Below are 22,341 nucleotides of genomic sequence, written 5' to 3'. Positions count from 1 at the left end.
ACTTTCCTTTGGACACTAGGCTGCATTCCAGCCGTCCAAAGAACAAGATGTGTGTGTATCTACACAAACACGCCATCATCATCTAGGTATGCAAGATATACCAGCAAAAACACTCTAGGAAGGCTGCTGAGAAAAGCCTGTGGGGCTGCATTTAACCCACCAGAAGAAGAAGAGTTTGGATTTGATATCCCGCTTTATCACTACCCGAAGGAGTCTCAAAGCAGCTAACATTCTTCTTTCCCTTCCTCCCCTAACAACAAACACTCTGTGAGGTGTGTGGGGCTGAGAGACTTCAGAGAAGTGTGACTGGCCCAAGGTCACCCAGCAGCTGCATGTGGAGGAGTGGGGAAGCAAACCTGGTTCACCAGATTACAAGACCACTGCTCTTAACCACTACACCACACTGGCTCTCACCTCCAGGGCCTGATTTTGTCCACCCCTGCTCTAGAATACACCGTATACTTCACTTGGCCTGCTACATAAGTACACAGAGACTGCATGGGGAATGGGGAGAAGAGCTCTTTCTCACAGTCTGTTAATTTCACTGCAGCTTGTTCTGGATAAATTTATGTGCCACCCTCTCTGGTCACATCACTCCTTCCTTCAGCAGTTCAACCCAGAGATAGAGAGGGTATATGCCACCCACACACAAACACTGCTTTTTTGAATATTTTTGTAAAAAAGAATCGTATCCAGCAGAATTGACCTGAGACTTGAAAAGTACATAGAACGGAAAGAGCATTTTTCCAATATCCTCCATCAGCTTTATGCTCTTTTCAAGGGAGGAAGGGGTAACAAACCTCATGACAGAGGGGGGTGGGGGTGGAGCTCAGAGGCTTTGAGCGCACCAGGAGAACATCTCAAGGGAGTCATTGTGCCAACAGGCGCCATGTTGGTGATCCCAGTCCACCCTTGCGTACACACATTGCCCCACAAATACCAAACAGCACAACGGAATATCTGCTTTTGAAAGAATGGTTTTGAAACAAAGCTTTAAGAAAAGAAGTGTCACGGGAAGGGGGGGGGGAGAGTATTTTATTAAAGTCAGACACTCTGATAGGAAACAAAACAAAAAAGGGGAAAATTAAAAAAAGCAACCTTCCTTCATTTGGAATTCTTTGACTAACAATGATCACATTGTTCACAGAAGAAAACATGGCATCCATAGAATTTATACATAGAACTCTACCTACAGATAGCAGCAAAAAGATTTACAAAAGTTACAGATTTTTTTTTTAGAACTGTTGCTTTCTTTTATAACCAGTTTTGGTGTGGTGTCATTTTTAGCGTTGGTTTTTGTTTTCTTTAAAAAAATCAGTTCACAATAAAATCCATGCGAAGAGACACACAACATCATCATCAGTCCTCCCTACACAGTGCCTAAAGGTTTCGCTCTCTTTTTTATTTTTATTATTATTATATATATATATATTAAAAAAACCCTTTCTTCTTATTTTTTTCTTTAAAAAAAAAAAATCTGAAAACAACAACCAGACAAGTAAAGCGAGGCTTGTGGCATGCAGTGGTGATTGCTTTCCCCCCAAAACACAGACACACTCACTCACTCACTCACTCACTCAATAATACATGCATAGTTTGGTGCTTTATAATTTACGCATTGGGGGGGGGAGTTCAAAACCTTTTTCAAAAAATAAAAATTGTGGCACAATTGTTGCTCACACAGCAGTTGGATGATGCCATGACAGTGACACACACTCACACACACTCCCAAGTGCAGCAACACACAATGAAAGGACAAATGTGCTTCGGACAAGGAAAATGGATGGAACTTAGAAGGGAATGGGTTCATGAAACCACTGTCTCCCTAACATCGTCCCTTTTTTGTCCTATTTTTCATTGGTCTTTGATTTGTGACTGTGTGTCCATGTTGCAAGGCTAGGGCGATGCAAAACACTTTTTGCTGATAAGGCAGAAAATCAAGATGATTTCCCGCCGCCCCCTCCAAATATTCATCAAAGTGGGAAAACATTCCCCTGCACAAGGCTTGCTTCAAATGAGCAGGATAGCACCTCTTCACTTTAATGGTCCTCTGTCTGTCTCTCACTGCTATTCTTATTAGGGACAAAAGGCCATCACTGCACCTTGCTATGCGATAAGGCTAGCCCGTGCCCATTTATGCGCCATTCCCTGCATATGGTAGTCTGCACATCACTATGCGCACAGGCATAGCAACATGCATCTTCCCTTGCTCAGAGGACAAAACAATGGGTTCTCCAAGGAGGTCTGCATGGATCCTAGGGTTGTGTCCAACAAAGTCATCCCATTAGTGGAAGGACTTCCACCAGTCCAGCGCGATTTCCTCTCCCTCTCTTCTCCCTGAATATCCCCTAAACTCCTCCCCCAATCTGCTCCAGAGGGTCGGGGAAAACTCCAGAACAGATTTGTGGGGGGAGGCACTGGAAGAGGGGGAGAAGAAGCCCAATTGAACAATCAGTTGTTCTTGTGCTAGTGGAGTTAATGGGAACATTTGGTTTCCCCACACATTGCTAAACTCCAACTCCCATAGCCTGGGTTGATAGGAGCTGGGGTTCAGTAACATTGGGGGGAGGGAGATTCCCCACACCTGCGTTAACATGATAACTTTGCTGGATACAACCCCTTTGTGATCAAGTGCAGCCCCAAGTGAGCTTTGGCAAGGCTGCATCATCAGATAATCCAAGACCTGGTAAGGCTAAAGAAGGTGAAAAGAGTGCATTCAGAATGACTGTAAAAACTATTACCAGAAAAAGAGCATTCTCTCTCCCTTTTCCACATCAACAGAGCAGGGATCTAACAAATGCTAACACTTAACATCAACTGGGCAGTTACTGCCTCTGTATTGTGGGCAAAATGTGGGGGAACATTTCCCACTGTTCCCCTGTAAATTGGGTACTTGTTAACAAAGTTTGTATTTTTTTTCTACCCTTTAGTACTCACTCTCACTCAGCACTTAAGTATGTGCTGGGTAGGGATTTTGATTCATGCTAGGACCATGTGTGTAGACATAGCAGATGAGGGCTGTATTGGCTCCCCATCACTTTCAGTCTGAGTCTGATTTTCCCTGTGTCCTGGTGATTATGTGCATTGACTAAAAACACAAAAAGGAATTCCCTGCAGCAAGCTGCGCATGCACCGCCCAAAATAAATTACAGAATTCTCCAGATTAAATCTGAAGAGAGGTGGAGCAGAAGGCAGGAGTGCAGAGAGCCTGTGGAGCAAGAACCGACTGAAATGAGGGGGAATCCACTCATCCCTTAGTCACAGCAGCTGTGGTTAAGTGAGTGGAGAAAATGCTGAATCTCCCTCTCCTTCCAGTGCATGCCGATGGGTTAACCGGGGGTTCTACATCCACGTTATTGAGTGTGAGTAAATAAACCAGAGCCGGCAGATGATGACTCTTAATCCAGATTAACTGTAGCAGAGTCTGAGTGATCCTATGCTGTTAAGGCTCTCAACCCCAAAGTACCATCTGTGCTCTAAAACCCTGTGCTTTAGATTTTGCAACTCTGCAGAACTAGCATTGCCTCCAGTGCATCCCTGGTTGTGAAGTGTATCTCCAGTTTTGAATTAAAGCAATTGATCGTTTTTCTCCCAGTCCCCTGGATTCTGACCCCGTGTGCCTGTTCTGCAGATGGCTGTGTTGGAACGTGCAGTCTGAAATATCTGGCGAGAACCAGATTGAGGAAGTCTGCCTAAGAGGTGCTTGGCCACCTCAAGCTACTCCTTATTATGTGAGTGCATAGCTATTTGGAAATTGGTCTTACTCCAGAATCATGTCTCTGTGTGTGCCTTAAACAAGCATCCCTTCTCTTCTGAAGCCTCACAGAACAGACATTGTAAGGGCAATTCTACACACTTTTTTCTACCTCTTTAACTGCCATGGAGTCCTCCCCCAAAATCCTATAAAAGATAGTTTGCTGAGCTGCTAAGAATTCTGCATGAAAGATCCCTACCCTCTCTCACAGAACAGGGTTCCCTGGGAAGGGGAAAGGCCTATAAACCCTCCAGGCAAACGCCAACACAACAATGCCAAGGCAACTCACACATTGCCAGAAAGGAGGAAATGCATTCACGCAAAAGGGGAGACGGATTTTCACAAAAATGTGCATGTGTAGATATAAATTTAGAAACCGCTGTTATAATTTCAAATAGAAATGCAAAGCATCTCACCATGATGGGGAAGTCGGTGACCAGGTGGGCCGCTCTGTCTCTGCTCTCCTCTCCAGGCAGCGACTGAAGATGGGCAACTTTTAGGCGCCTGCTTGCTCTCCCTTGCAAGGATTCTTTACCTTTAAACCCAACTTGGATGCAACTGCCCTGTAAGTAGAGGACTCCTCCCAACACTGTGTAGAGTAGGCCACCCTACTGGGGTGGGGAAGCCAGTTCTGAAGCGGACATGCCTTTAAAGCCCCTGGTCAGTGGCTCAAAACCCTGCCTGCCCTCCCTCCCCTGCTCTGCCCTCCCTCCCCTGCTCTGGTCCCTGTGGGCTGCAAAACAAGAGAATTCTCACCAAGAAAGATGCAATGGGATAGTGGACACTGTCGGCTCCATTCGTGCCAGTGATGGACATAGGGAATATGAAAGTAACAGACAATCGGAAACAGACAATAGCAAGCCCCAGAGATGGAATGTTAGCTTTGCGGAAGGGTTTCTAAACTCTGAAAGGCCCAGCCCAGCAGGGAGCGACTCTGGCCTGAGCCCCATCGAAGGGATTGGAGCTGCCCAAGAGCAAAACGCTTCCCTGTGGATCGTGGCCTCTAGCTCTATTTTGCACCCTCATCATCACCCCGGCCACCTTTGATAGTTTCTAAAAGTACAAAGAGCTACATACATAATTTAATCAGGGGAAAAAACACACACCATTCTTCCTCCCCCCTAAATATACTAGACACAACAAGGATTTTCTTTTCTTTTTTCCTCAGTATTTATATATATATATTTATATTACGTATATTATATATATATAATATGTAAATATATTTCTTAAAACAAATATATAAAATGTTAAGACACTTCACTTAAATGTAAAGAGGTTGCTTTTTTTTCTTCCATGTTTGTTTGCTGCAATCCTAAGAAATTGCATTTATGGACTGTTGTTTGTTGCTGTTTGTTGTTACATATTTGATTTTTTTGACTTTTTTTAAAACTTTGTTATTCAAAAAAAGGCTCTCTTAAAATCTTTATACAAAAATGATTGATTTACAAAAAAGAAAAAGAAAAGAAGAAAAACCATAAAAAACCAATTCCCCGCAGCGTTTCCCCCCCCACCAAAATATTCTGAGAATAATAGAATTAAAAAGGACGAGCTAGTCAACAAAACAAGGAGTGATTACATCTTGTATTATGTTGCATACAGACTCATTTCTTTTCTTTTACTTTTTACAGTAGCACGCCATGTTGCTATACATGTAGAGGCACGTTTTCACATGTGCACCCATGCCACATTAATATACTTCTTCATTTTCCGCCTGTGCTTAACGTTTTAGGCCAACTAACCTGCTCCAGCCTGGCGAGCTGTGGCTGTTTTGGACTACATCTCCCATCGGCACACACTGGCTGGTGCTGATGGGAGTTGTAGTGCAATACATCGGAGGGGCACCAAGTTGGCGAAGGCTGTTTCCTGTTCATTCAATGACTCTTGTGCAGGATGACCTTGCAAGGAACATCCCCCCACCCCGGACTGCCATTCCGAACACACACCTACGCATTGTACTTTTAGCTGAAGAAAGCCTCCATGGCTACAAACTCTCCCCGTCTTTCTCGCTAGGCCCGACAGTGTTTCACGTTCTGCCTTTGCGACTCAGCTGTTGACATACGACATCCTTTCCTCCCCCCACATCTCCATGCCTCACTTGTATCTCCCTCCTTGTGCTGTCATCGTTATCCTTTTCCAACTCTGCACTGTGCTTTCCGCAGCTCAAATGCCACGCGCAACCTTTCAGGAAAAAACCCAAAAGCTTCCACCTCTTGCAGATCGAGAATAAATACAGCTCTAATAACCCACCAAACTTTTCGCCCAAAGCTGTTTCCCCCCCCCCCCATCCAAGCCCAAGAGAAAGGTCCCCAGAGGTATAAACTTGAGCTTTGTGGCCAATCACCCCATCGGCAGGACTCAACCTTCTAAAAAAACACCTCTGTGCCAGTCTTATTTTGGGGCACAATCCAATGGGGCCCAACCCCACTGAAACAGTGCAAACCCCACTGGAACAAAGGACTTTCCCTACAGTCCTTTGTTTCACTCTACATTCCTGCCATCCTCTTCTCCTGGCCTGGAAGAAGCTCCACAGGCGGTTTGGTGTAATTTCTGCCCATGCCAGCCATCCTGGCTACGTAGTGCTTTTCTTTTTCCAGCAAGGCTCCATAGTCCATCCTAGGAGGAACCTTTGCAGGAACCGAGCAAAGGAGAGTCGCCTGTTCACCTGCCTCCACTGTCTTTTGCCCACCAAAACCTCGTGCTTAGAAAAGGGCCTCATTTCACCTCCTTCAGCCTTCTCCAAATTCTCCCCAAACTCTCCTTCACCGCCCAGTTTCTTTGATACCCTGACACCGTGGTCTCCCTGAAACCTGCCTCCTCTATTTGGTATTCCACACATTTTGAGGGCTCTTTCCCCCCCATCTCACATATATAGTAACTCAACGGACATTTAAAGTGCTACATTATGTTGATTAATTCCATAGGAAGCTGGACTTTTCTGTTTCCGGACCCTGTTCTCAACATCGTTCTGCTGCCTGATTTGGCTCTGTGCCCCTTCTTATAACAGTCTCCTTTCCCCTTTCTTAACAGTACGTTGCTTCTGCATGGTTGAGAAGATTGCGAGGGGGCAGAGGGAGCATTATTACAGGCTCAAAATTCAGTGCTTCGCCCCCCCCCCCAAGTCTTTGCTTTTCTTCCAAATTTAATCCAATGGTTTGGAAGAAAGAAAGAAAAAAATACACAACACCACACACAGATATTTCGGTTTGCGATGCGCACGCACACACACAAGTTCCTCCCCACTTTCCAGAACAGTCTTTGATACAGCAAGTAAACAACAGAATCCCACAAAATGGAAGCATACACATGCCCCAAAGTCAAAACACCGTTGATTCATGAATGACTCAGCACACACCTACAAGGATCCACGTTAATTAATTACAACTTTTTTTCTCTCTCTTCTTAAATGCAAGGAAAGTTGAATAGCAGCAAATGTCCATGGGGTTCTGAGGCATCTTCAGAAATTGGTTGCTCCCCTCCCCTTTTATAAGCCTCTGTAGTGATTCTGCCCCCTTTCTCCCACCCCCCTCATAAAGGAATAGCGAAGACGGCCACTGAGCAGTGTCGTCGTTGCTTGCAGGCTGTGGCAACTGGCAAAAATATAAATAAAAATAATTTTTAATTGTTCTTTATACGTGAACAACACTAAGTTGTTGCCAGAGTAGAAAAGTTAAGTTTGGGGTGGATGGGGAGTGGGGCAAAAGAAGGGGTTGGGAGATCTGAGGGGAAACAGAAAACAGATGGGCAGCCATATTGTAGCGAGAGGGGAGGAAAATAATAAATAGGTTGGCCAATTTGGGGGAAGAAGACAAGAGAGCAAACTAAATTGGCCATTCTGGATATTGGTAGGCGGCCCTGTGGGGAGCAAGAACCAAGTCCCAAGGCTGGCCATTTCGTAGGAGGAAATGAGAACCGCAGGGCGGCCATTTTTGAAGGAACGTTTTAAAACGTCTGAGGGGAGGGACTTTTCTAGGTGCCTCAGTGAGACCTGGGGAGGAGGAAATCACAAAGAGAGACAGCAAGCACTCCCCAGTCCCCCAGTAGCAGTAGGTTAGGAAAACAACCAAAGGAGAAGTTGGCAGAGGAGCTTTTAGAATGAAATGGAGGAGTTCCGTGACCCAAAGGAAGTCAGTACTGGGATGGAGGTCCTGCTTGAAGTAGGCTTTTCTGAGACTGGGCTTGAAGTCTCATTCATCGTGTTAGGGTCCTTGGTTGATCTAGCGGCCTAGAAAGAAAAGCAAGATTCAGGGAAAAGAAGAAGGAGGAGGGAGGAGAAGGAAGGTGTGTTGGGGTTGGGGAGGGGAAGAACCAAACATTTTCTTCTCAAAGGATTGCAAGACAGAAAGAAAGTGCAAAAGAAAGTGAGATAGAGAGAAAGAGACAAGAGTGGGAACTAAGTTAGGAAAAATTTCTATCAGAAACAAGCAGCATTGGCCAGGCCTGAGGCAAAAGGTCCGTTGGACAAAAACAGAGCACGAGATGAGCTGGTTTCTACAGGTTTACTGGACGAAGGGAAGGAGTGATTGCGAGAGGAAGCGGAGGAGACAAAAGAAGGCCAAAAAAGAGACAGAGCAGGGAGATGGGACGAATACGTAGGCAGGCAACGGAAGGGGGAGATGGGGAAGGGGGTGGGGAAGGGACAAGAATTGAAATGTTAGTTTGTGGCCATGGACACCATGTTAGAAAGACAACAATATTCATTTAGCTGGGGTGAGGAAGGGAGGGTAGGGGCAGAGTGCAGTTTACCACAGAGGTGCTGTTTATCAGAGGTAGCCTCAAAACATCTATTCGTTTTATGGTTCACCTATGGGTACCATTTTGTTGTAGACTGCATCCGTAGCTAGCAGGCCAGAATTTGGACTGGGATGGATAAAGGGAGTCAGCTTTCAATTTTAACGATAAATCTTGTTAAGTATGTATCCCTCATAGTTGACATGGGGGTGGGGTGGGGTGGCAGAAGGGAAGGAACAAATTGTGAAAGACATGTGAAAATAAAATACAGCCTAAAGCCAATCTGAGCGAGCGGGCTTTCTTCTCCTCGTGGTTATTTTAAGGAAAGGTTTTAGAAGTGGGCAATTCTTGAATCCCAGAGTCCCTGCCTGAAGGAATGGCTCCATCATAACTGTTTTCCTCCACAAAGGAATACACATGAAAGTTGGAAAATCCTTGTGGGTTTTGCACAAAATATTGGTGAGCAGGAACAGGCAGGAATCTAGTTGCCTGCCTGTAGCACTTTGGGAAAGAACCAAAGACCAATGAACTATAAGGAAACTAATGCTTAAAGTCCAATGCAGCAGGAGGAACCCATACCCTAATACCCATCCATTCTAGGGATGGGTATATGACTAGAAGTAACCCTAGGAAATCCTCCATTCTCACAGATATAGGTAATCACAATTAATTGAAGTGGATATTACTCCAACCTGCTTGTAAAAGACCTCCAAGAATGAAGGTTCCACAATCCTTCATGCATGCTCCTCCAAGCACATTCCATGGTGGAGGAAATTGTTTATAGCCGAACTAACCTCCCTTGTTGGTTCTAAAAATGCCGGTCATGCCAATTGTGTGCTCACCTCCCACCTGCTGCCATTTTGATGCAAAGGGGATCCAGAAGAAGAATCGCAAAGTACTGCATACTTTGTCATAGGAAGTTCCCAACAGCTCGCCCCTGCCATCTCAAACCCAACTTCAGCTCGAGGCATGCGTGGTCCTTCAGCAGCCTTGCATGCAGATGCAAAGCAAATGCGCAACCGGCTCATGAAAATATTATCGGGGAAGGCGTACCCTGAGAAATGTTCCATGGCTTACCACTTAAGCAAACAGCACCTCTGCTTTGTGGCAAAGGGGGTACAGACTGCGGTTAGTATCAGGATGCAGGGACTTAGGGGGAAGGGAGTTGTGCAGGAAGTAGGGTTTGCATTTTATTCATTTATTCAGTCCCATTTTGCTCACAAAGCGTGCTTCAAAATAGACCGGAAAGCCACAGGGTGGGAAGACATGCTCACAGCCAGACATCCACTCCCCCCACACTTGTGGAGAGGAGGGCGTGGTCCTCTGTGTGTGCATATGTACCACAGAATGAGGAAAACCAAAGGGCCCTGCAGACAGGCAGACAGGACGTGGGAAAGGGTTCATGGTCTTTGCCATTCGTCATACAGATCTGGCATGACAAAAACAAAAAAAAAGCCAGGAGCAGCAGGGAATTCTGGGAGATGGGCTAGCATATCAGATGCGCTCGGGAAGTGAAAGGGGAGGGAAGAATAACGAGATTTGTGTGGAAGGGGGTCAAGTCAAGGCTTGAGAAACAAAGGGAAGGAGAGAGGAACAGGTAGAGATGTCGTTGTGGTTTAAGGGATGAAAAAGTGGCAGTTGTTACCTTGCTTTGTGGCCTCAGAAAGTTGGCCAGCCACTGGGCGCACTGTTATAGCGTCGACAAGAACACAGAAGTGTGTGAACCCAGCTGAACCGTACTGGCCGAACCATTAAGACCCCAACCAATGCAAATGCACATGGGGCATATCAGGGGGCAGGGGGTGGGGACAGAAAATGGTGAAAAGGGTTTCCATGGGGAACAGGGGACTGCCACTGCCCAATGCACACACCTGTATTTACTTATGTAAACTACAGATATAGTAAACGGCCAGTTACCTACAGTTGAGACATAGCAGGGCACAAGTTAAACATGTGCCGAGTGTGACAAAAACAACCTAGCCTCATGGCACTTTAGAGTAAGCAATTTATTGTGGCATAAGCTTTGGAAAACTAAAAGCATCTAGTGAACCAAAGCTTACGTCACAAGCAATTGGCAAGGCTGCAGTCCAGGTTACCTGGAAGAACGTCTTTTTTATATCAATGAGACGTGCTTCTGAGTAGACATCAACAGGACTGCCCTGCAAGGACTTTAAGGTGCCATAAGACTCTGTTGTTGTTGCAAAACAGAGAGCTGTTTCACTGGAATGTGCCTCTGATAGATTTGAACATAAAGGTGCTTAATAGTGTGAAGGACTTTGAATAGTAATAACAACAACAACATTAATACAAAGGAATTCTGATAATGACAGTTGCAAAGGCATTGATATCAAACAAGCGGTTTGATGCTCTACAAACAGTACAAGCAGTTAGACATAAAACAGTCTGTCTTTCAATGTTATTCCAACATATTTTTTAAAAATGATGCTTGTTGTAATAATCTTTTGAAAACTGATTTTGAAGTCTGGTTGAAAAGTGGGGCATGCAGAAAAATGGGGGGTTGGGAACCAACTTGCCCTTGTGCTTTACTTTTGAGTTTCTCTCCGGTGTGTTCACATTTCTAATGGTTTTAAAGGATTATAGCTTTTATAAACTTTTTAAAAAATTGTTTCTTGTTTCCCAAGTGTGTATGGAGTATATTGTAAGCCTAGAATCACCACTGATCCTTTGCTGAAGAGGCTCGCCAATCTTTCAGACAAGTCTAAACTTAATTCTCTCCTCTTAGGCAAAGATCATAAGGCAACCTGGCTGGTAGCCAGATTCTGCGCCCAGATTTGTAGGCACAGATCATCCTCTAGAATAAAATAACTTACTAGGGAAATGCTGAAGTTGCCCTTTGGGGCGCCTTGGGTCAATTTTTAATGGTAGCCCAAATCTCAGCTGTGCGGGTGTATGTATATATCTCAATTTTAACTCATGAGCTATTGCTGCAATCTGCTTCAGTTGTATATTTTATCTTTATGAACGCTGTTTTTTATTGTGTTATGTTATGTAAGATGGTCTTTGACCATAATAAAAATTATCTAAGCCTAGAATCACAGACTTTAGAGTTTGAAGGAACCATGATGTTCGTCTTTAGCCCAATGTGGGGCTCGAACCCACAGCCCTGAGATTAAAAGTCTCAGCGGTAAGGAGTGCCTGCTTCTAGTTTCAGCTGGTTTGCCCACTGTGGCCTTTCCTAAACAGCTTGGTTGTTGTGATCCATGCTCTGGCATGGGAGCCAACTCCTAGGGGCTGAGGTCCCTTTCCCCCCCCCAATAAAATATTTGAGGGGGCCAGTCCCTCACCAAAGTTGATGGGCATTGCCATTCAAATGGTGTGTGAGGTATTGTTTTAATTATGCTCTACACTGATTTAGAATACTATGTAAAAAGTGGTATATAAATATTTTTAAATAAATTAATGGTTATTGTTATGTCTCCACCCCACCCTTAACTTCTTTGTTCATTTGGTTCACATAACGATTGCAAAAGCATATGTGCGTTCTGGGCCAATGCATCCGTTTTGGCAAGCAGTTACTCCGAAAAAATCCCAATACGTCTGTCAATATATATCTTATTTAAAAAATCCAGCAGTAATTTATATAAACTATACTTATGTTTTAAAATTGAGCATACATTTGACAGTACGTGGTGTTTATTGGGATGAATTTATTATTATTATTATTATTTGCCAAGATAGCACCTTAATGCCACACTGAAAAACCTAATTTCTCAAAGTAATAGTTGTTCATCTTTTGCAACTGCTCAAGCATTCCGCTCCTTAATCATCTTCCAGCCAATAAATCTTCCACAGAGCTGTTGACACCAACCTAACTCTTCTTGTAACCAACTGTGCCAACTGGTGTTTTTTTTATAAGGACGTCAAGATGGGTAAATAAAGCCTAATGGCATTTGGCTTTGGCTTGCGAGTGGCTGGAGGGGGTCGCTTCCACTTTTCAAGAGGACTCTGTTAATAATATAGAGGTGTGTCTTGTATCCTATTCTTTCGAGAATCCCTTATTCCTACCTGGAGCCTCTTATGAACTCCTACCATGCACGTGGAGGTACTGGAGGTGAAAACAGCCCCATTCACTTCAACGGTGTGGGCAGCTTTGCATATGCATGAAGCTCTCCTTTCCCTCCCCACAGCTGAAGCCAACGTGGCAAGTGAGCAGTGGCGTAGCATGGGGGGTGCAGGGGGGCCCGACCACACCGGGCACAACATCTGGGGGTTAGGGTTAGGGGGCGCAAATCCACGGGTTAGGGGGCACAAATTACTTGCCTTGCCCCGGGTGCTGACAACCCAAGCTATGCCACTGCAAGTGAGCCCCACATAAACATTAGAACTCTTGTGTCTGCATAGAAGGGTGCTTTGGGTTTCCATTCAAACACGGTCAAACGATCCGATATAATTTTCTTCTTCTTTCCCCTCCCCACAAGGCACCCTCTCTTGTCTTTTCTCTGCTAAATATGCAACACTTCTCTGTGTGTGCCATGGGCAGGAAAGGAGTTGGGGCATACACACATGGACATGTTGTGAAATGCTGGGTGGGGGAGGGTGAACATAGATTCGATCACATCTCACAACCGATACCATTGCCTTTCCTGGCAGGGAAGAGGGCCTCTGACAATTTGTTGGGTTGCGCCTTCACAAGTGGGCATTTTCCTTCTTCTTTTCAAAACGCTGCCATATTGATAGCACAGCACAGGAAATAAAAACTACTTGCCCACCCCAAACAAAGCAAAGCTTAGCCTTACAGAGACATAACTGGGCAGGGGAATTCTTAACCAAATCAAGGGGATGGGTTCCAGTTGGTGTTATCTGGAATTCAGGAGATTCTTGAGGAAGCAACAAGAACATGGAACTTTAGCGACAGAGGACTTAGGTTTAGGTTTGAGGGAGATGGGAGTCCTATCTGGACCTCACAACATACAATTTTTGCCGGGTTTGGCTCCAGCTTCTGACATATGTCTGTGGAAAGTAGCTCCCCATCTCTCTCTACATTCACTGCCATGTCACAAGTAGGTGCATCTTCTGACAGAAATTCCCAGCCGTAATTTCTAAAATCGCTTCCAACGGGCATTAGGAATTTGTGTTCAAGTTTATGCAAATATACCTGCCCCTGATCCCGGATCAACAATCCTTTGCCAACTCACCACTCACCTCCACTCAAAGGCAAAAACAAAGGGATCCTAACTCAACCTGCCTCCACCCCAGTGCTCCCATAACAGAGTGGTGTGGCTGCCTACAGATAGACTACCTGTTGTTGTCCCTGGATGCGCATGTACTCCATGCGTTGCTTTATGTGCTTGCTTTTGTCGGGGCTGCCTTGCTGGGTTTGCTTCAGCCGCGACGCAGGATTGACCATCTTCATGGCAGGGATCGAGACGCCACCGCCGCTCTGGAGGGAGAACAGAGGAAAGAATGACTTTGGAGAGATGCTAAGGAGCAAGGCTTAAGTTGGCAACAGGTTAAGGGCTTGTCACCGGCTCTGCTACTGCTGCCAAACGCATCTCCCTTCACTCCCATTGGCTGAGCTGCCATGGTGTCATGGAACATTCACAAACCTATCTTCAGGAGAATTTTGGCACATAGTGCTGCTTCTATGGAGGAGATGAAAGGGCTGTTTACCTCTTGCCAGGGTTCTCTTGCTATCTAGCCTGCTCAATGTGTATTGTACACATGTCTCCAAGTTCTGCTACAAACCACAAGAACTTTTGAAGGCAAGCAAAATATCCTTGCACCGAATATAAGGTAAAGGACCCCTGAATGGTTAAGTCCAGTCAAAGGCGACTATGGGGTCATGTAGCAAGCATGACTAAACTGCTACTGGCGCACGAAGGACCGTGACGAGTGCAAAAGTGCACGGAAATGCCATTTACCTTCCCACTGCAGCGGTACCTATTTATCTACTTGCACTGGCATGCTTTCGAACTGCTAGGTTGGCAGGAGCTGGGACAGAACAATGGGAGCTCACCCCGTCGCGGGGATTCGAACCGCTGACCTTCTGATCAGCAAGATCAAGAGGCTCAGTGGTTTAGACCACAGCACCACCAGTGTCCCAATATATATATCATAGTTACGGAGGTCCTTTCCCCTGACAGAAAAAGAATTATTTGTTGCTGCTATAGACCTACAAAATTACAGAACAACAGTCTTACACTATCACAATCAAAGCACAATAGAAATTGGGGGTTAATTACCCATTTGATCTTCTTGCCCCCCTTTTCTTTGCTAGCCTGGAAATTCATTAGAGGTTTAGGGAGCAGAAAGCACTGGATGAAGGGTTAGAGAAGGGTCTAAACCAGAGAGCTGAATAGCCAAAAGTAAAGGAAGAATGGGAAAGGGTTTTATTTTTTGCATACTGATTTCTCCACACATTTGGCCTGACCCAGCACATGCAATCCATATAGGGAAGTTGGTCCCAACCCACAGACCAGCCGCGCTTAATAATAAAATCAGTTAACCACACCTCACCCCCACGTTCGAGGCCTGAACCAACTAGTTCTAAATATATACCAAAAAACATTTAAGCGGCAATAGAGTCCATGACAAACAATTTAAAGCAATACCAATATCAGACAAAGCTTTAGTAAAGGATTCCAAGTTCAAGTCTGGAAGCAAGTGGAATGGCTTTCCCTCATCCTCCCCCAAATCCTGAAATTAGCTAACTTGGAAGCTCAATGCCAACTCAAGATATGCTGCTTGAAGGAGAGCCCAGATGAACCCTCTTCAGTTATGTACATCATTTTGAAAAGTGTTGCTGCACCATACAGACACAGGGATGCAAGAAGGCATTGTCTTTAATTCCACCCTGCAAAAGGCGCAAGCAACAGTGTTTCTGTTCCACTGCCCTTCATCTTCCATAACAAATTATGCTATTCACCTTGCTGTCTGCTGCAGTGATATTATGTAGCTTGCATACTTTAATTGTATAAATTACGTTCCCATTACGTTATTCTACCCCATGCATTTCAATGCAAAATAAACACAATGTAAAGCGGGCGGGACAGGGCTATGATTAATTACATATCATTTGCAGACTGAAAGCAACAACAACAACAGCAAATACTGTACTGATCGTATTTGCCAGATTGATTTTCATTCTGGACAGGGGGTGAACAAGCGAACATTGCCCATTTCTGCTCCTGTTTTGCTGGGATGCACTGACATCCCAAATGAGACAAGGGTTCCTGCCTTCATCAGTACCACCACATGTCCTGGGAAGAAAGACAGGGCCAGCCCTGCATAATGGGTAATACAAACAAGGGCACCCCCCAACTATTTTGGGATTTTGCGGAAGCTTTTCATTCACATATCTGAGCTTTAGGCTTGCAGATTTAAAGTGGATTAAAGCACTCTGTTGCCCTAGCACAACTAATCCGCTTAAAAAAAGAACGAGAAAACAGACTTTTTTGCAGGTTAGACAGTGATGGAGAAACGCACTGAGAAGTGTGGGATGAATTAATGGTTAACAGGAAAATGTGTAAGCATCCCACTAAGTGAATCAGGATGAATGCAGGATGAACGCTGGTTGTCGTATAACCACCCTACAAACAAAGCAGAAGTAATGCGCAATAAAGTCTGGCTGTACGAGCCCCTCTATATGTCCTTTTTATTGTACATTCATGATGATTTGTGCTCATTATGGCATCAGGACAGTTACACGTGGTCCCACCTTCAATACTGTTTGCACCTGCAGAAGTTTGAGGGCAGTTACCTGGCAGCAGACTTTTGTACATCCAGTAGCGCAAAGCCCTGTTAAAACATGCAAATTTTACATTTTCTGGATTTGGCCAACAGCTTCTGAAGCTACCTTGTATTCCTCCAGATGTTGCTGAATTACAACTCCTATCATTCCTGTCTGTTGGCCAGGCTGATTGGAGTAATAATAATAATAATAATAATTTATTATTTATACCCCGCCCATCTGACTGGGCCTCCCCAGCCACTCTGGGCGGCTTCCAACAAAACACTAAAATACAATAACCTATTAAACAGTAAAAGCTTCTCTAAACAGGGCTGCCTTTAGATGTCTTCTAAAAGTTTGGTAGTTATTTTTCTCTTTGACATCTGGTGGGAGGGCGTTCCACTGGGTGGGTGCCACTACCGAGAAGGCCCTCTGCCTGGTTCCCTGTAACTTGGCTTCTCGCAGCGAGGGAGCCGCCAGAAGGCCCTCGGCACTGGACCTCAGTGTCCGGGTAGAACGATGGAGGTGGAGACGCTCCTTCAGGTATACTATTCAGCTATTCAGAAATATCCAGAGGGATGTGGGTTGACCATCCCTGTTCTAAAGGCAATGATTTGAAAGTATTCTGGGCACGATATACCGCTAGTCAAATTTAAGCTTTTTAAAGTCACTAATACTGGAAGGAGAGACCTAAGCATCATGCAGGCTGTCTCTCCCGTTGCATTAACTGGATTAGAAGTGTTTAACTTCAGCTGGCTTGTGCTCTTGATTTGTGATTATTAGTCCCAAGGCTCTTGGTTATCTTGAATTTTAATTGTTCACAAGTACCAATCGATCTTCATTATAACAATCATGGACCTGCCACTAAATTACAATCAAAGAAACACAAAAGTACAGTTTCCAGGCCAGTGAAAGACTGGAATTAACAGCATGGCAAAGGGCTAGGATATGTGAGTGCATTGATGCACATTCGTACTTAACACTAGAGTGAATTGTTGAAGGCTATTTGGTTAGTAAGGCACTTTAATCATCCGGTTCCTAGTAGTACACGCTGATGCACAGAATCTTGCCGCTTTGATGGCGATCTCCATGATTCTTAATCCAACCCCTAATTAGATTTCAAACAAATACATTCTGCTGAAAGCAGAGGATGTTCTATGCAAGCCTACTTCTTTTTTGTTATATTGAGAGATATATTCCGATGTCTTACGCTTGTCCTCTTTGCGTCTGTTCTTCACTCACTCTTGCTGTGAACATCATCTCACCAGGTCCTTGCTGCCATCATCTCTTTACCAATATTTGTCTGCTTCTTCCCTCTTGCATTCATATGCTTCTTCTCATATTGTTCCCCTCTGCTTTTCTTCTTCCGAACTGTCTTTAATTCCTTGTTCTCTCTTCTTTTTCCTTGTTTCACCACTCAAGCCACTTATCTCTGTCTCTGGCATTTAGGTCACCTTTTCCTTTTCCTTCCTCTTACTGCTGGAATTCTTCACTTCTTTAATAACATACATCGTGTTGCTAGGCTTTCATGAGACCTTTCCCTCCTGAATTTTGGTAATTGTCTTTACATCTGGCAATTGGTTAAAGGGCCCATCTACATTACATGGCACTTGTCAAAGTATCTATATCTTTTTCGGTTAATTTCTTTTCCCTCCCCCTATTCCTTCTGTAATTTGTGTTAACAGATGGTGAATAATTGGCCGAGTATTTTCTTTTTAAGAATGTACATCACCTGGCACAACAATAGACTATCATGATTATTTAGCCAGCTCAATCCCGAAGATCCTGAGCAGACTTTTTGTTCAATCAAATATTTCCTCTCTTTTTTCAGTTATCACCTCTTGGCCTTCTGCTACTCTAATCCCCATGCCTGGATCAATATCTTCTTCCTCTGGTCATCTAGGCATACCCCTAGACTCCTACAAACTCCTTCTCAAAACTTGCGCCTTTTCCAGATTCCCCCCCCCCCCGGATCCCTATAGTCTCACTTTGCCTGCACCTCCAGTGCTGCCAGACTTTGCTCTGCTAATCATGGTTTCTTGCTTATTAAAGTACACAGCTTCTCTCCTCTGCCACTCTGTGCATCACAGCCCTTCACACAGCTCAACCCCCCCTTCTTTTCATCACAAGGGGAATGGGACTGCAAACATCTTATGACCAAACTTTCCCCCTCTAAACAGTTCGGATGTTCATGAGTAGTCCATGATGTCACAGCATGTCAACTAATAGCAGAAGAGAGGACAGTCACAAGGCCTATCAGCTGCCCAGCCGTTTTCAAAACATAATTGCTGCTGTATAAAATCCTAAATAATTTGGGACTGGGATATCTAGCAGATTGTCTTCCCGTTATATCCCTGGTTGATCTTCCAAGGAAGCCTTGCTGATCATACCAGAACTGCCAGAATGTCATCTTATGCAGATTTTGCTTCTTTTTAAGCTTCATATGGCCATCTTTTACTCATTGCCTGGGCAACATCCTTCTCCTGGAAAAAACTGAGGCTAGAAGAGACTGAGGTTAAACTCCTACGAGTTCTGGTTTTGAAACTGCTGCTAAGTTTTGGGAGGCGGTTGCCAAATTAACAACTTCGATGCTCATTTGCCCATTATGGCAGTGCAAAAGAAACTTAACAAAGGTGTGAATTATCACCACTAAAGTCCATTTTAAGGGCATTTCTCCAGGGCCTCATGGTTAACCATAAGTCACTAAAAGGAATCTAACCAGAGGCCCCCATCTGTACTGTACCTTTAAAGCAGTATCATGCCACTTTCAAAAGTAATCACTCCCCCCAAAGCATGCTGGGTACTGCAGTTTGTGAAATGAGAGAGAGAGAGAGAGCCAGTGTGGCATAATGGCTAGAGTGTTGGACCTGGGAGCACACGGTTCGAATTCCGACTCAGCCATGAAGCTCACTGGGTGACCTTGGCCCAGTCGCCACTTCTCAGTCTAAACTGCTTCACAGGGTTGTTGTGAAGATGAAATGGGGAGGAGGAGAACCATGTACACCACCTTGAGATCCTTGGAAGATAAAGGTGGTATATAAGTGCAATGAATAAATAATCAATCAATCAATCAATCAATAGTGCTCAGAGTTGTTAGGAGACCCTTATTCCCCTCACAGAGCTACGATTTCCTGAGATCCATGGGAAGAGAGGTTGATTGTTGAACCACTACTGGAAACCCCTTTACCCCCCAAAAAAGTCACTTTCCCCCCAAGGTTTCTAGGCTGGGAGGCAGCAATGACAGTTCAACAACCAGGCTTTGTGCGGCTAGTTTGCATTTGTGGTTCACATGGCTCAGAGACAAATGCGAACAGGGTGCTGCACTTTCGTTCCTGTTAAGAGACAGCCTTCCCTACATTTCAGAGACAGATCCGGTGCCAGTGTTGAGGAAGAAGAATAAACTAGCATGAACAGAATGAAGAAAGTAACAGTGAATAATCAGACTAAGACATGCCATTACCATAGCCAGAAAGAAAGAGTAGCTCAAGCAAGTGGCAGGCATCTCATGTGGCTTCCTAGAGAGACTGGACTTGAAATCCCACTTAAATCTACAATTTTGCAGAGACCTAAGATGGTTCACACCTTGTCTCTTAAGAGCAGGTCGAATCTTGAGAGGACAGACAGGAGAGAAGACTTTCAGGGAGGAATCTAGAGGTACAGCAGAACAAGAGGAATGTTTAAAACAAGTGAACCTGCGGGTCGTCGTTCAACAGGAACCGAGGTTTGGGCAGCAGAGGAGGTTTAGCGCTGGTTGGAGAAGTCTTGGGTGTGCTGTTGCTTGCTTCATACTGTTTTAAATCATGGCAGTCAGGCTGCACAACCACCGATCCAGCATGGCTGCATTTGGGCACATGCGTGCCCACCTTCCATTCTCCGTTTCTGACATTTTCTGAGCCCAGAGGCCCAATGTGATTTTGAGCAAATACAAGCTCAGTAGATGCCTGGCAGCTAATTTCACTGATAGTCATTTCGAGTTCTCTGATGGTTTCTTCCAGGTTGTCCAGCCTTTGGTAAGTGTCTTTGCAAATCTCTCGGCTTCTGACGGTCATGTCATCAAGAGAAGTGCTTTCCTTTGGCTTGTCTTCTAAACCTGTGTCTATCTCGTCCTTGTCTGTGCTGCCACCAACAGGAGCCAGGGATGCTGCGTCATACCCAATGACTTCTCTATTCCCAGGGGATTCTGGGTGCTGCAAGGGAAAATACATTTCTGAAGCATCCGTCAGATGACCTCTCTGCACTGGTGCAATAGCAACATCAGGGCCTTTCAAAGCTATTAGAACATCTTCTGTGTTCTGATCGGCTTCTTTGTTTTTTGATTCTACGGTATTGCTTCTCTTATCCAACCCTATGAACACAGCACTTCCTTCTACTGGTGAAGAAAATGTCTTATATTCAAGTGTGACAACAGGTGATTCATTTTCTTTTGAAAGGGCCCCAATCCCTTGGACAGTTGTCTGCAGACTACTTCCTTGCTTGCCCCAAACTTTCACAAATATAGCATCTTCTCCTCCAAGTTGAACAATTTCATCTTCCAGTGAAGTTTTTGTTTTTTCAAATGCTACCAAGCCTCCTTCTCCCCTATGATCAGTGTCACAACTAAGACCAGTTCCAGGCAGATATCTATGAGATTTCACTTTAGCTGGAAGAGAATGAGTGCATGTTGAGGCCTTATTGGACAGGCCTCCTTTCAGCTTCTTTTCATCCTTTTTCAGCTTTCCCAACAAGACCTCTGGGCTCTCCCTCGTTTCCACCATAGTCCGTCCAATGACTCCTGTCTGTCCTCTGATGCATTGGTGGTCACGGGTCCGAGGGTTGCATATCCCCTTATCAGCTTCTGGCTGAGATTCAGGAAATGTCAAGCTGGACACCCACTCAGAAATGGCAATATGAGGGAGGTGGGAATTGTAACCAGATGGAGGTTTTGAGAGTCCTGACTCCTAAGGGAAAATTCAGACAAGAATTATTGAGGTGGGAGAGTTTGCTGGATGAAAAAAAGCTAACAACCGTCTTCTCGGCTCAATATTCGAATGAGTTCTTAATAGTGGGCCTGGATCAACCTGTTTGGCCATCTGGGCTACTCTCTTGTTTTGAAGTGCAATTCCCATCACCCCTGAACACTAGACATGCTGGCAAAGGCTGATGGGAGTTGCAGTCCAAGACATCTGGAGGGCAGCACATTGGAGAAAGCTGGTCCACCACAAGAACTAGTCTGAACATCACAGACGTTTCAGGCACCAATGTGGAGGTATTTCCTCCACAAGATCTGTTGAAGTTGGACCCAAATGAAGGATATTTGGCAAAACACCATTCCAAAATTTGATACCTGTGGATGGCAGCCCAAATCTTGATGTCTACCAAACAAGAAAACCCTGTCAGTCACCTCAAGGTATAGTTTATAGGCAAAGCCAAATGGCTAATTTACAATGCAACATCATTCCAGGTTAACTGTGATTGCTTCCCCCAAATGCTCCTGGAAACTGTAGTTTATATATGATATAGATAGATAGAAAGATAGACAGATGATAGATGATAGATAGGTGATAGATAGATAGATAGATAGATAGATAGATAGATAGATAGATGATAGATAGATAGATGATAGATAGATAGATAGATAGATAGATAGATAGATAGATAGATAGATGATAGATAGATAGATAGATGATAGAGATAGATAGATGATAGATGATAGATAGATAGATGATAGATAGATAGATAGATAGATAGATTATAGATGATAGATAGATAGATAGATAGATAGATAGATAGATAGATATAGAAATATCTGTTGCAGATCTCTATTCTCTCTTGCAAAAATATGATTCCTAGGAAGCTGGTAGTACGATGTAGTATAAGGTTACCAGATGTCCCTGTTTTCCAGGGACAGTCCCCGGATTTACAAATCAGTCCCCTGACAAAATCCATCTCTTTAGTAGGAAGTTGAAAAGTGTCCCCATATTCATTGAAAAAAATCTGTTAACCTTAAGTAGTAGGTGTGCCCACAGAAATGAAATAAAGTCAGAAGCGATGAAGAAGCCAAGTATCCTAACCCCTTGCACATAAAGCAAATCCAACTCCCCACAAGCACTTTTGCCCGCAGAATCCAACCCACAGCTTACCACAAGCAGAGAGCAGGCACACACCCCAGAAAAGCTATCTGTAGAGC

General features: G+C 44.5%; 1 protein-coding gene and 1 long non-coding RNA gene across 19 annotated transcripts in view; one reads left to right on the top strand and one right to left on the bottom strand.

The window, feature by feature from the left end:
* Positions 1-6,609: 6,609 nt before the first annotated feature.
* Positions 6,610-22,341, bottom strand: part of SRCIN1 (SRC kinase signaling inhibitor 1) — a 318,961-nt gene continuing 303,229 nt past the window's right edge. For 16 of the 18 annotated variants that reach the window (XM_081885564.1, XM_081885563.1, XM_081885565.1 and 13 more), the window contains 3 exons: positions 19,868-21,112; positions 13,746-13,886; positions 6,610-7,979 (listed from right to left, as the gene is read on the bottom strand). In XM_081885564.1, coding sequence (XP_081741690.1) covers positions 7,845-7,979; positions 13,746-13,886; positions 19,868-21,112 — 1,521 coding nt within the window. In that variant the 3' untranslated portion in view covers positions 6,610-7,844. The remainder of the gene's footprint in view (positions 7,980-13,745; positions 13,887-19,867; positions 21,113-22,341) is intronic. The other 2 variants (XM_081885561.1, XM_081885562.1) reach the window with 1 other exon arrangement.
* LOC309355161 lies at positions 7,977-13,326 on the top strand. Its single transcript, XR_014162448.1, has 2 exons — positions 7,977-12,651; positions 12,808-13,326. It is a non-coding gene; the product is annotated as an uncharacterized lncRNA (long non-coding RNA).

This window comes from Podarcis melisellensis, assembly GCF_964234715.1.
Source record: "Podarcis melisellensis genome assembly, chromosome: 13".
Taxonomy (NCBI): Eukaryota; Metazoa; Chordata; class Lepidosauria; order Squamata; family Lacertidae; genus Podarcis; species Podarcis melisellensis.
This window is presented reverse-complemented; position numbering and strand designations above follow the sequence as displayed.